The sequence below is a fragment of the Cervus canadensis genome, chromosome 1, assembly GCF_019320065.1.
Source record: "Cervus canadensis isolate Bull #8, Minnesota chromosome 1, ASM1932006v1, whole genome shotgun sequence".
NCBI lineage: Eukaryota > Metazoa > Chordata > Mammalia > Artiodactyla > Cervidae > Cervus > Cervus canadensis.
The window spans coordinates 24,708,744-24,722,066 of record NC_057386.1 but is presented as its reverse complement, the minus strand read 5'-3'; the positions used below and the strand labels follow the sequence as shown (position 1 = coordinate 24,722,066).

At 55.7% G+C, this 13,323-nt stretch overlaps 1 protein-coding gene across 17 annotated transcripts in view; it reads right to left on the bottom strand.

Annotated features, from left to right (window-relative positions):
* CACNA1G (calcium voltage-gated channel subunit alpha1 G) overlaps positions 1-13,323 on the bottom strand; it is a 62,293-nt gene that overhangs the window by 24,858 nt on the left and 24,112 nt on the right. For 9 of the 17 annotated variants that reach the window (XM_043471637.1, XM_043471613.1, XM_043471672.1 and 6 more), the window contains exons 10-17: positions 7,804-7,955; positions 6,803-6,988; positions 6,590-6,704; positions 6,354-6,509; positions 3,494-3,562; positions 1,966-2,050; positions 1,690-1,883; positions 381-812 (exon numbers count right to left, since the gene is read on the bottom strand). In XM_043471637.1, coding sequence (XP_043327572.1) covers positions 381-812; positions 1,690-1,883; positions 1,966-2,050; positions 3,494-3,562; positions 6,354-6,509; positions 6,590-6,704; positions 6,803-6,988; positions 7,804-7,955 — 1,389 coding nt within the window. The remainder of the gene's footprint in view (positions 1-380; positions 813-1,689; positions 1,884-1,965; positions 2,051-3,493; positions 3,563-6,353; positions 6,510-6,589; positions 6,705-6,802; positions 6,989-7,803; positions 7,956-13,323) is intronic. The other 8 variants (XM_043471646.1, XM_043471654.1, XM_043471681.1 and 5 more) reach the window with 1 other exon arrangement.

The window sequence follows — 13,323 nt, the reverse complement described above, 5'->3', positions numbered from 1 at the left end:
AAAGTGGGTGTGAGATCAAGGCTTGCGATGAGGTCGATATAAGAGAGGGGGACAGAGGAGGGCATCAGTTTGGAGAGATGAGTGATGGGTCTCTCTGAGTCACGGGGGAGGGCCATGAAAGATTCATACACATCTGCCTGAAGTCATTCTTATTCAACAAGGACGCAGAGCTGCAGCCCCAGGCATGATGAGGATCTGGGGTTGGTGGGGTGGGTGGAGGGACAAAGGGGCTGTTTGGAGCTTGGCTTCAGGGCTGATACCCCTTGAGATCCCTTGAGCATGATGGTAACTGCCTGAATGCCAAACACCTGGGAGGGAGTTGTGAGGTCCTGCACCAGGTCAGGCGGGGTGAGCGGTCACTGTGCCCACAGGGGCCTCACCAAGTTGCCCTCGTCATCACCGTCATCTCCGTCCAGTGGGGGGTCATCAGGCCGCACAGCCTGAGTCAGGCGTCCCAGGGCCGAATTGCCGTTGCAGTCCTGGTGCTCGGAGGCCGAGCCGCGGCCACTGGCTGTGCGATACAGCCCAGGAACCTGCAGTGTGTCCGGCAGGTCAAAGGAGCTCTTAGCTTCCCTCTCCAGGGAGCCCCTGTGGCGGCGGTCACTGCCCGCTGGACTAGTGCGCTCCTCTTCCGAGCTCTCCTCCTCATCCTGGCTCTCCCGGCCCTCACCCGACAACAAGGACCTCCGCTCCCCACTCGGGCTCCTCCGCTTCAGGCTGGGGGCACGGCCCAGGCTGTTCCTGCTGGAGCGCCTGCTCGTCCAGCTGCTTGCTGCACTCCAGGGACTGTGTGGGGAACTGCGGACGCTTGGCTGAGGCGTGAACAGAGGAGAGCTTGGTCTGAGCCAGAGCCTCATGGCCCCGCACCCCCTCACCTTCATCCTGGCTCCTGCGAGCCTCTTGGCATCACATCGCTATAGAAGTATGAGCAGGGGCCCTTGATCTGGATGCCTGGATTCACACCAGCTGTGTGACCTTAGGCAAGTCGCTAAACCTCTCTGTGCCTCAGTTGCTCATCTATAAAAGAGATATGACCTTGGCACCTATTTCTCATTTAGTTAAGTGGCAGTATAAAATCACAGTGACAGCATGGGCCCTGACACCAACCGCCTGGACTAAAATGCTGGCTGTCACCTGCTCACTGTGGAGCTTCCCACAGTTCACTCTGGTAATCTGAGACTCAGGTCCCCATCTGTAAAGTGGGGATAATGTTGGTATTACCAGAGGGGTGCTACGAGGATTACATGCGTTTATTAATAGAACACTTATAAGCAATGTCTAGAACAGTGTCTGGCACAGAATCACTATCTGGATGGGGTTTGCTGTTACGAAGATGAGGTCTAAAGGAGGTATGCTGTGCTATGCTAAGCTAAGTTGCTTCAGCCGTGTCCGGCTCTTTGTGACCCTGTGGACTTAAAGAGGTAAGGACCTCCCATTTTACAGAGGTCTCAGATATTGAGTCTTATCCCCAAGGACACTTGGGGAACAGAAGAAGTAGAACTAGAACACTGCTTTTTGGTCCTCAAGGTCAGGGCTCTGGTGTCTGCCTAGATGACCAGCCCTACTAACACCCTGGGCCTTGTCTAGCCTGTGGTTCAGAGGCTGTTCCCTTGGGCCCACCAGTTCCACCTCTCTTCCCTCCTGACCCCTGTACAACTCCCATTGCTGGCCCGCACATGCACCCCCTACCGGTGACTTCATCTCGTGGGGTGCCCCTGGCTCAGCCGACCCACTGCTGCTGGTGCGGCGGGAGGGAGGGCCCAGAACCTCGGCCAGGCCACTGCTGGAGCTTTTGGGCAACGACATGGGCGTGGCAGCCGTGTGGATGATGAGCGGTGGTAACAAGCTCCTCCGCAGCTCCGGGTGCTCTCCCAGAGACACCACTGCAGGGGAGACAGGGCGAGACCCTGAGTCCACTCAAGGCTGGTCAAGAGCCAGGGCCTGTATCTGCAGAGAGGTACTCACAGGCCAAGCGCTTCTTCCTGTCCCCATCACCATCCAGGCTGGGCGAGAAGAAATCAGGCTCCGACTCCGACTTGGTGGCATCTCCCTAGGGTGGGAGAGCAGTGGGCTATCAGGAACCTGGCCCGGCAGGGGTTAGTGGGATAGACCAAGGTCTCCCTGTCTTCACACACACACACCACATAGAGGCCACAAGGAACCAGCCGCCACGGCACGAGGCATGCACTGGCTCAGACCAGACCACCCAGGCTTGGGGCCTAGGTCTCCCAAGGGCCTCTGTCACCTCAGAGAAGGTCAGACTATCTCCAGAACCCACAGCACAACTCTCCTGGCTGGAACTGGCTCAAGAAGGGCTGAGGGGAGAGGGGATAGTTCAGCGGGTGGGGGGCACAGGTCAGAGGGAGCTGGGGGCCTGAGTGAAGCAGTCACAGGAGCCTCAATTCCAAAGGCCACTTGTGCCCTCTGCTTTCCCTCCATGACTGCCCTCCCCTGAGCCTCAGACCCGAGGACCCCAGAGAGAAATCGAAGGACCCCAGACAGAGCCGTTCAGCCCAAGGGATGTTCTCTACTTCTTTCCTCCCTCTTCCCAAAGACCCACCTCCTACCCTGGCCCCATTTTTACCTCTCTCCCTGTCTCTGGGACAGTTTTTTCCTCCTCCTTAGCAGGTCAGTAGGTTCCCCAGTAATTACACACTTCTCCTTAAGAAGTTATTAAGAAATACTTGATTGCTACTTTTGATAAGGACATAAATATTGCATAATTGGCATCTCAGGGGATCATTTTCATTAACTCAGTTTACATCCCTAACGAGGCCTTTAATTATCAAGTGGGATCTCCAGGGGGCTGCTCAGAATGCACAGTACCATGGAGTCCCATGGGAACCCTGGCTTTGCCCCGAATTCTGGTGCGAGTGCGGGGGACAGTAGGGCACAGGCTCGGTGTGGGGGCCAGAGGAGGAGTGTGCCCCTGAGTACCTGCTAGACCTCCTGGGTGGTCAAGGGGCCAGAGACACAGAAGTAGATTGAACATTCTGGTACATTCTGGCAAGAGGCAGACCCACCCCCACATCCTCCAAAGACTTGTCCTAAGATGAGGCAACTTGTGGGGTCTCCAACAGGAGCTTAAGGCAAGGAGGAGGAGCGAGATGGGGGAGCTCGGTCTACGGCCAGAGATCCCGACTCCACCGAGGCCCGAGGACTCAGACTCTTCGGGGATCACAGCAGAGGCACGCACACGCGGTGCACCACACACGTGCACACAGAGGATTCTAAGTCCCTTCCTTCGGCCATCCACTGGCCTGACGGGATGGATGGTGCCCTTTGCTGGTGAACAGGGCAGAGGCAAGGAGGCCCTCCCCTCAGTGTCCTCCAGGGGGAAGGGACTTAAAATCAAAGCAAACCTCACGACACCACGGACCACCATAGCCACCACAGATTGCATAGCAGCTGAGCGGGAACACAAGCACAGACACGGAGGCAGAGTCGGGGGCATGGGCACGGGGGGCATGCTGACTCGTGATCGCATACCTACCCCCTGGGAGTCGACAGGCAGCTGAATACAGCTTAACTGTCCACTCGCATCTTCCCGTTTGCTGATTTCCTACAGGGAGAGGGGAGGCAGGGGACGGGCACTGGTCACAGGCGCCCAGCTTTCAAACAGCAGTGTTGAAAGAGGAGGAAGAAACGGATGGGTGCAAACCCAACAGTGGGGGAAATGAGACACGGGGCAAGAGAGGAGAAGAAAGGGGACAGAAGGGCCTTCCAGAATTCAACCACAGGCCCTGGAGCCAGAATGAATTTGAAGGGTGAGGGCACAGGCCACAAAGATGGGAACAGGGAAAGGGAAGGAGACTGAGCCCCCAGTAATCCTAATAATAACAGCTACCATTCACTGGGGGTGTGCCAGGCATCAAGAGACTGCTTCATTAACACTAGCTTACCCAGGTGAGAAGGAGGTACAGCTAGCACCATCTTACAGGAAGCATCTGAGGTTTGGAGAAGTTAAAAAAAAAAAAAAACTGCCCCAAGTGATACAGAGAATAAGAGATGCATCTGGGCCTCGTAGAGTCTCTAGCTCACCTCTCACTGGCTCTGAAGCAGCAGGCAGGGAGGGTGGGAAGGAGGAGTGGATGGAAGTCAGAGGCGGGGGAGGAGACCAAAGACCAGGCACAAGAACAGGCCTCCTAACTCCTAACTGTGCCCTCCACATCAGCATGCTCCTACTGGGATGGGATGTGACAAATAATGACAAAAAAACTAGGATGATGGCTACGAGGTTGTTTGGTATCAATTAATGGCCTCACACAGGGCCTGCTGTCTGTTCATTCAATTAAGTGTGCAGATGATAAATACTCAGGGATTCAGGGCGCTGCCCCCTGCAAGTTGGGAAGTCAACAACCCCACTGGCCCAGACTCCTAGGCTACCTTCTCCTACCTCTGGCAGGGTGGCAAGCCCAGCAAGGGGTGACCCTTGAGGCTTCCCGCTGATGACGGCCAACAAAATGGAGGTGGCCACTGCTTCCACTGAGGTAGGTTGCCTCATTTGTAAAAAAGCAGGTCATCACAATAGCAAAAGCCAACCTCTTCTGCCAGATTTTGGGGCTCCCTCAGAGCTACAAGTGTGCCTCTGAAAACCATGCAGTTGAGGGCAGGTGCCTCTGCAGGAGTCCAGGTTGCTGGCATTGAGTGACCAACCTCTGCACTGACCCAGGGGTTTATAGGATAGTGAGTGGCTGATCTAGCTCCTCACATGGGCATTTCAGGGCCATGCTGCTGCCCACCCCCACGGAGAGGTTGCTCTTGAAATCCTTTCTCCATCCCACCCCAGACCCAAAGCATCACACCCTGAGTGAGACCCTCTCCTAGGCACTTGTTGAGGAGGGTACCGCCCCAGACCCTGGGGAACCCCTCATGCTGGGACAGCCACAAGCCCCCAGGAGGGCCAGAGTGACTAGGCCAGGCCCAAAGGCCAGAGTGCTCTCCATTCCCACACAGACTTTGTTGCTGCCTAGCAACCGGGCCAGCTCAGCAGCTGTGTTTAACAAGGTGTCTGCTGGAAGGACCAGGGATGGGGAGGGGTGCCGGTACCAGGCATCTCCAAGACTGCCAAGCAGGCCAAATGGCCACTTGAAGGAGGGAAATAGGCTTGGGATGTTTTCCATTTCCACAGAGTTCCACAGGAATTTTTCTGAGGGAATCTTAGCTGTCAGGAGCTGTGGTTTGGAAGAGGTTGAAGGACCACTGTCCCCACTCAGCTCCTCCACCCACAGGCCAAAAGCAGTGGCCAAGCGGTGAGTCTCCATGTAGACCTTGACTCATGTGGATCACATTGACATCCTTAACCCTTTGGGCCACAGAGGGTTAATAAAGGTCCCATCCAAGGGAGAGTACCAATGTCCCTCCCTCCCATCAAAAGGCCCAGGCATCACTAAAGGTGGGGAGGAAATGCAATAATGGTTAACTATGGAACTACGATGGGAGGAGGCCGGTGTGGGAGAGGTATACCCGCACCTACCAGTCCAGCCCAGCCCACAGGGAACAGCCCTCCCTCGTAAGGCTGGGAAAGAGTCAGAAAATAGACTTTTGTTTTTCCACCGTGTGCTGGATATTTATAGACCAGGCCGCAGCGGGAGCTTCCATCCGGGTCACCCGGAGAGAACTGGACCGAGAGCTTCTCCACACCCAACCTGGAACATTTCTAGGTTGAGTTGACCTGCCCTGTGCAAGGTGCTGGGAAGCTGGGCTGGGCCTGGGGCTCGGGTAGGAAGAGTGGCTGAGCTAAAGGAACAGAACTGTATGCAGCCCTTCAGGCAGAGACTGCGTCCTGGCCGGGCGAGGGTGGGATCAATGTAAATCAATATTAATTGATGATGCTGCCTATGACGAAAGTGATGGAGCCTGGGCTGGAAATAGGACGCTCATCTCTGCCATGCCCATAGCTAATTGGGCTCATTTCTCACCCAGGGCAGCTCAGTTCTGCCCGGGCGCTGGTGCCATCTTCACCAGCTCAGCCAAAGCCCAGATGATTTGCATGCAAACTTCCCCCACCCCTCAACTCAGATGGGTTCCTTCCAGATGTCCCCAAGCACACCTGTGCTCAGGGATCCAGCTGTCCATGTGCCAGCACTCATCTTGTCCAGCTCCCTGGGGTAGAGTCCAGCTGACTTTGTCGGGGAAGCCCACTCAGTAGCTCACCTTGGATCCAGGGATACTCCCCCCAACAACCACCCTGTCTCTTGAGTGCCAAGGAGCTGCCTGAAACTCAGAACCTCCCAGTCCTAGTCCCCCAGCCTTGTCTGAAGGACACTTCCTGCAGAACCTCCCAGGACACCACCACTCCAGCAATGCAGCCAGTTCCTCCTGGAAGTGGACTGCTGCAGGCAGGGGGTTACCTCCGTTTGGAAGCCCTCCACCAGAATGGCAACGAGCAGGTTGAAGAGCACATAGTTGCCAAAGGTCATGAGGGCGATGAAGTAAAGGGCCGCCCAGGATGACGTGGAGGCCATTCCATTGTAGAGCACCTTGTTCCAATCCTCCTGAGTCAGGATCTGTGGGCCGAGGATGGGAGTCAGGGCCTTTACCGGGGCACACCCACCACCCTGCCCACCCTCTCCTGTTGCCCTTGCACCTGAAAGACAGTGACGATGGCCCAGAGCAGGGAGTCAAAATTCTTCCGGTCCGGTAGCGTGTCCCCATCCCGCTCAGATGCAAATTTGCAGCCGAAGAGATGCATACCCAGGATGCTGAAGACACAGGAGCCACGAGATGGGGGTCAGGGCCCCAGAAACCCATGCCCCTCAGGCCCTCATCCCGCTGGCATGGATGCCGCACCTGCCCTCACCTGAAGATGAAGATGAAGAGCATGAGCAGCATGCAGAAGGTGGCCACGTTGTCCATGGTCTTCATGAGCACCACGAGCTGCCGCTGCAGCGCCGGCAAGAAGCGCACCAGCTTCAGCACCCGCATCAGGCGGAAGGTCCGCAGCACCGACAGGCCGCCCCCCTGCTGGCCCACGATCTCCCACACACTGCAAGGGGTGGGGGGCGGTGGGTGGAGGCAGGAGCCAGAGCCTGAGCCTGAGGCCTCTGCATGCTCACCTTCCTCCCACCCCACCCACTGGGAGGGCTCAGCAGCATCCGAGGGTCTGGCCTGGCTAGCACTGAGAAAGTGGGTGCTGAGGGAAACTTGGGTCTCTAGGCAGGAGCTCCAAGAGGCAGGGGTCTGGGTGATAGCTCCCTCCCTCCCCGCGCTCCCCTCCGGGCCAGTCCGCTCCCTCCATCAGCCAAAGCAACAGCCTCAAGTTATGGAACGTTTGCTTTGTTCTTTTCTAATGAAATCTAAAGCCAATTCCAAAAAGCAATAAAGCAGTTCTTCTGGCCCAGGGCCTGGGGCGGGTGGGGGGGAACAGTGGAACACTTTCCCAAGGTCTTGGAAACCCTAAAGCAAGTTGCCAGCATGTGCGACAGTCTCCAAGCACTTTGTAAGCACGGACAGCTGGCTGGGCCTTACACCTCCTCCAACTCTTCTCCAAAGCCAACTCCCCAGTCTTTGCCCACCCCAGGCCTGCATGGGGTCAAGGACAAGGAGTGGAAATAAGAGCAGAGATTTCAGAGGAGCCTGGCCAAAGCAGATGGGAGACCACATTCTGTGTGAGCAAGGGAGGGCTGAGAGAGAGTGTGGTATGTGCTGCGAGGGGCACAGAGAATCCCCAGCTAGGCGAGCAGGGGGCCTCTGGGTCAGTGGGGCCTGATTCCAGGCCCAGAGGAATAGGGTGTGTGGCTCCTCACCCAGACTACCCTAAGGGCACTCCTCAGGCAAGAGGCAGCAGAGGGGCAGTCATACCTGATGACAACAATGACGCCATCAAAGATGTTGTAGGGGTTCTTAATGTAGCCAAAGGGACCATACACCAGCAGCTTCAGCAGCATCTCCAGGGCAAAGAGGCTGGTGAAGACGATGTTGCTGATTTCCAGGGCATTGGTGAGCTCCTCGGGCTAGAAGACAGGGTGGGCCATGAAGTAGCAGAGGCTCGTCCCTAAGTCCCTCATCCCAGTCCTCAAAAACACCTGGCCTTCCTACACATCCAGGAGCAGGAACAGCAAGGTGGGGGTGGGGTGGGGGTTGGGAGAGGGTAGTAGGGGCGCTGAATGCTCATGCTAATGGTGGAGACGCTCCCCAAAAGCATCCGTGAGAAAATACACTCAGGGGTGGCCAGCGCACAAAGCCCCCAGCCCCTAGTTATTTTCAGCTGAGTCTCAGATCTTGGGGCCACAGGCTGGCTGGAGGCCTCTGCTGTGGGTTCCGCCCACTTCCTACTGTGTGCTCCGAGACCCAACCTGTCCTGTGCTGTCACGTCAGCTCAGCAGGCCCAGGCCAGCAGTGCACTGATGCTGGTGGACACCTGAGGGTGATTGCCAAGGCCTCGTACGCATATCCAGTCACACAGCCACACGCGAAGTCACACGTTCTCCACAATCAATCTGTGGACTTGGCAGCATTCTCTTGGACAACTGTTGGCAACGTTACTTCCTTCCAGACATACACACACTGCATACACTTACACACAAACACACACAAATGCATACACACACACACACTTGTGTACACAAACAAGCATGTACAAACACACCAATGAGCAGAAGGGAGATCCCCAAGAAGAGATGTCACACATGAGGTGGCACCTGGACCTGCTATCTGAGACTAGGACACCTGGGGTAATTCTCAGCCTATCCTGTCAAATCACTGTGTGACCTTTAGCAAGATCCTTAATCTCTCTGGTCAAATGTAAAACACTAGAAGCAATTAATACTCCTACCCAGGGTCTGGGATTAGGGCAGCGAACACATCCTAGAAAGGTCATCAGAATTAATGACAAACTCTACTTCATTTGCTATTCTAGCACAGAATATTAAGTACCTCCTCCCTCTTAATATGGTGGCTCAGTGGTAAAGAATCTGCCTGCCAATGCAGGTGCCCCAGGAGACGCAGGTTCAATCCCCGGGTTGGGAAGATCCCCTGGAGGAGGAAATGGCAACCCACTCCAGTATTGCTGCTGAGATAATCCCATGGACAGAGGAACCTGGCAGGCTATAGTCCATGGGGTCACAAAGAATCGGACATGACTGAGTGACTGAGCATCCCTCTTAATATTAAGTCCCGACCATATAATCCACCAGGCAGGCAAAAACATGCCAGCAATGCTCCCTGCCTCCTAGGAGTTCAGAGTCTAGCTGGAAACAAATCACACACACACAAAACAGTCGAATAACCACGAGAGGCCTTAGATGCTTTGGTGCCAAAATAAATTATCCAGATAGTAAATCCAGGAGTTCGGAGGAGAGAAGGTGAGTGAAGAGCACACTGGGAAAGCCTTAGTTGGGAGACAGCACTTGAAATGAACTCTGAGGGTGAATAGGGTCTCTCCAGGCAGAGAGGAGGGGAAGGCATCGCAGGGTTGAGCACAGGGAATGAGCCATGTCAGGGGAGAAAGGGAGGCCCAACCTGGTTGATGACTGAAGCTGCAGAGTGAAATATGATTGACTCGATGGAGTCTACTGCCCACCTGAGGAGGTGTTTTGATCGCCCCCAAAGCCCAAGGTGCATACTAGCTGCTCTAGAAGTTTGAATAAATAACCAATGGAATCCTTAGTCCATCAGACACCTCCCCCTGTTTACCCAGCTGCCTCATCTGGCCAGCTGCCCAGGTAGGTCACCCAAGCATGGAGTCAGACCCTGGGTACCACCAAATGTATCTTAATAGTCCCAATCTGTGCGGCCAGCCTGGGTGAGAAGTGGGAGAGGTGGTCGGCTGGGCCTTCTGATTGGCAGATGAGGGGCATTTGAGGGGTCAATGGCTTCTCAGAAGGAGAGAAGTTTTCAGCCCACGAATGGATTCTCTCCAGAGACAGGTCTGGGGAGCTGAGCCAGGGCCAGCCGGCAGGGCCGAGAGCCAGCTGTCCAGAGACGGTAACTGTCATGTTGCTCCAGCAGATCTCAAGTGAGAGTCTGCCCCCCAGACTGTGAGTGAGGGCAGTGCCACCTGACTTAGCAAGTGGGTCACAGGGGACCACAGTGCAGGGGAAGGGGCCACAGTCAGGACAGTTAAAACCTAGGGCTCAGGCACCGCCCCCCCACCCCCACCCCGCCCAAGTGGATCTCCCACCTTCTGTCCCAAGTCCAGTCTGTCAGAAAGCTGTGGTCAGCGAACCTGCCTCTCTGTCACTCTGTCATCTACCCAGCTGTCCATTCTTGGATTTGATAAAGATGGTAAGCGCAAGCCACATGGATGTGACGCCCTATGGGTCTCACCTCATACCATCCACACAACAGCCCTCCCCTTCCACATCTTGCAGATAAGCACAAAAGGCCAAAAGATGATGCATGGCCAGTGTAAAGTCACAGGATGGGGAGAGCCAGGGAGTGGGACCCAATCCCACCCTTCTCTGACTCCAATAAGACTAGGCAGTCAGGATCCAAAGGTGACAGTGAGGGGCCCGTGAATTCAGACACATGGATGGACTGAATATGTAAAGTGTCTTCTTAGGTATATAAATTATATTTCACATGAGCGCAGAGACATTAATAAAGAATGAGTCCGAAAGTATAACTGAGGTACACATATAATGGGTATATTTTAGAGAATATAAATTAAACATCAAAAAAAAGCCACCAAAAACAAAACTTAATAAAATGGTGAAAACACAAACGCGTTTGGTGTCATGTATTTACTTCATTAGTGAATCCTTGAAGTACAACCAGGCGTGTGGAGAGGGGTGTTCTCACTGCTTCCTGATGTTGTCTACAGGGCTGGCGACAGTCTGTAGCTGAGGGCTCATAGATACACACAGACACACACACTCCCGCCAGCACACCAACCTAGAGCCTCATCAGAAGGATGGTGCAGGCTCCCCGAAGGCCTGTGTCACTGCTCTCCTCGAGGGGTGGTGGCAAAGGCCAGCACTCCAGCCTGCCCAGCCAGGAGGCTCCAGGACTGAAGAAGCAGATAGGAAGGAGGGCCTGGCTGGCACTCTCCCCCAGCCTTCACTTGCTTGCCTCAGTGCACAAGCTTATGGGCAACGCCTGTTCCCTCCCAGGGCCCTGAATTCCCTGTGATCCATGGGAAAAAAGTGCTCTTTTCTCAGGCAGCCAGGTCTGCCCAAGTTACTAAATCGGAAGCTGGGAATGTTCTGCAAATGCAGGACGAGGACGCAGAGACACAATCTTAGCAACACCGGTGCCCCAGGGACCAGAGCCGTGATCACAGTCACTGCAGCTGCAAAGGGGCAGAGAGGAAGCCAACTCTGACTAGTGCCGTCCACAGGCCCTGCACCGCTAAGCCCTTCCTCCCAGAAGTCCGTTTCTTCCCTGCTCACACCAGATAAGGGAGGGACGTAGGCTTCCTTGACAGCAGGGAGACTGAGGTTCTGAGATGTGGTGACTTGATGGAGGTCACATCGCTCGCTTAGAAAGGCCCATCTGCACTTCCCTCCACATCTCTGCATGCTGCCGCCCCGCACACACCCAGGCCGCCAGCACAAACTCATACAAGCCCCTCAGGCTGCCAGGAAGTCCTTTTTCTGGTCTAGACTGCATCCTCCCTCCTGTTCACAGATGTCAAGGCCCAGTGGGGATTTCTGCACATGGAGGCCAGGCAGCTTGAGGTTCTCACCCAGAGGCCCCAGGCTCTTCTCTATGTGATGCTAACTGTACATGTCCCATCTCCCATCTGCCAATGCTTCCCCTACCCTTAGCCTATCAGCCTGGAGTAACTGGGCCCCAGGTAAGCTGCTCAATACTTCCCAGCACCAGAACTCCCCTGAAACCCAGAGCACCTTTATCCACTAACCCTTAAAGTGCCCATGGTGTGTGCAACCCTGCTAAGAGGTGGGGCTAAACCTGAATGCAGGAGGCCTGCCAGCTCGGAGACTTTCCACCTGGGTGACCTAGGCAAGTCCTTAACCTTACTGGTTCCCAGTGGCCTCTTCTATTAAACAGGGTAACACCCCTTTGTGGCAAGGCTGCTCTGCCCTGTGGAAACACCCAGGCCAGAGTCCTGCTCAAGTGGCCCCGTGGGCACTGACAGCGGCAGCAGTCCTCACACGTGGCAACACAGAGTGCCTGCAGTCTGCAGCTAAACACCGTGTGGAGGCAGACACCAGAAGGGCCCCAGGAACTCAAGCCAGCTGAGGTCAGTGGGCCAGTGGGGAGAAGGCAGTGGGAGGAGAACTCCCGTGGAAGGTATGCCCAGCTGGCCAGGGGGCGTGAGCAAAGGAGCAGAGGAAAGAATGTGCAGGGCATCCTCCAGGACCGAGGACCAAGTGTCTGCCCTGGTCAGAGGGTGGGAGGGGCCTCTGGGCATCAAGGCTGCCAAGTGGGCAGGGCCAGCCAGAATGGCCTTGACTCTGCTCCATGACTTGCCTCAGGCTGGACTTGCCTCTGCCCATGATCTTCTGGGGGGAGGGAGGAGGTGTGCAAAATGGTATATTAAGAAGATTAATCCACTGCAGTGGTGGCAGCCTGCGGATGGCTTGGAGAGACGAAGAGACCGAGAGCGATTAGGGGATACTGCAGTGGTCCAGGCGGGAGGCCTGCGAGCCGGCTCTGACAGACAGGGATGTGCCTTTCGCAGGGAGGGTGCAGGCGGGGACAAGCCCGACCAGAACTGAGGGGAGTCACCCTAGCCCTGCCAGATGCCATCCTCATCCCCTATCTCCTCTGAGGCCACCTGTTCCAGGGACCCTGAAATCTCTGCTCCCTAGTTCTGACTCCTCGGCTCGCCTCACCTCTGTTTTTGACAGTTCTGCCGGCCACTTTCACACTCAAAAGAGGTGGTACAGGTGGGCCACAGTGATGGGGTAAGGGTCACTGGGTCAGTGGGACCTTGCCCCTTCTCCTCCTCCTCCCAGGAGGTGTGGGAAGTCAGGGGACGCCTGGGCAGCAGGAGGTTTCTAGGAGACCTCACAGGCCTCATCACACAGATCACGGCCTTGCTGTTCGCCGTCCCCCTGGAGGGGCCTCCCAGCATGTTTTCTAGCCCCTCTAGGCCCCATTGTTAAGTGTCATTTTGCTTCAGTACCTCATAACCAGAGGTGACTTTAGTCTCTCCCCATGGTCTCTTGTCAGCTCCCCAGAGCCACCCCAGGGGGACACACAAGCTAAGTAGGCACAGGACACCCACAGGGCTCGCTCGGCCTGAGACAGTCAGCCCAAGCTTCTGTGACCTAAACTTTTGAAGCTATGGCCCCTGCCCCTCATTCGCCTGTACACCCTCTCTATCCAGTTGTGGTGGACCATCTAAAGGCTGCCCTCAGGCCACAGATCTCAGAGGGTTCCTGTCCAGTCCAGGTTAGTCCCCCGTCCCCC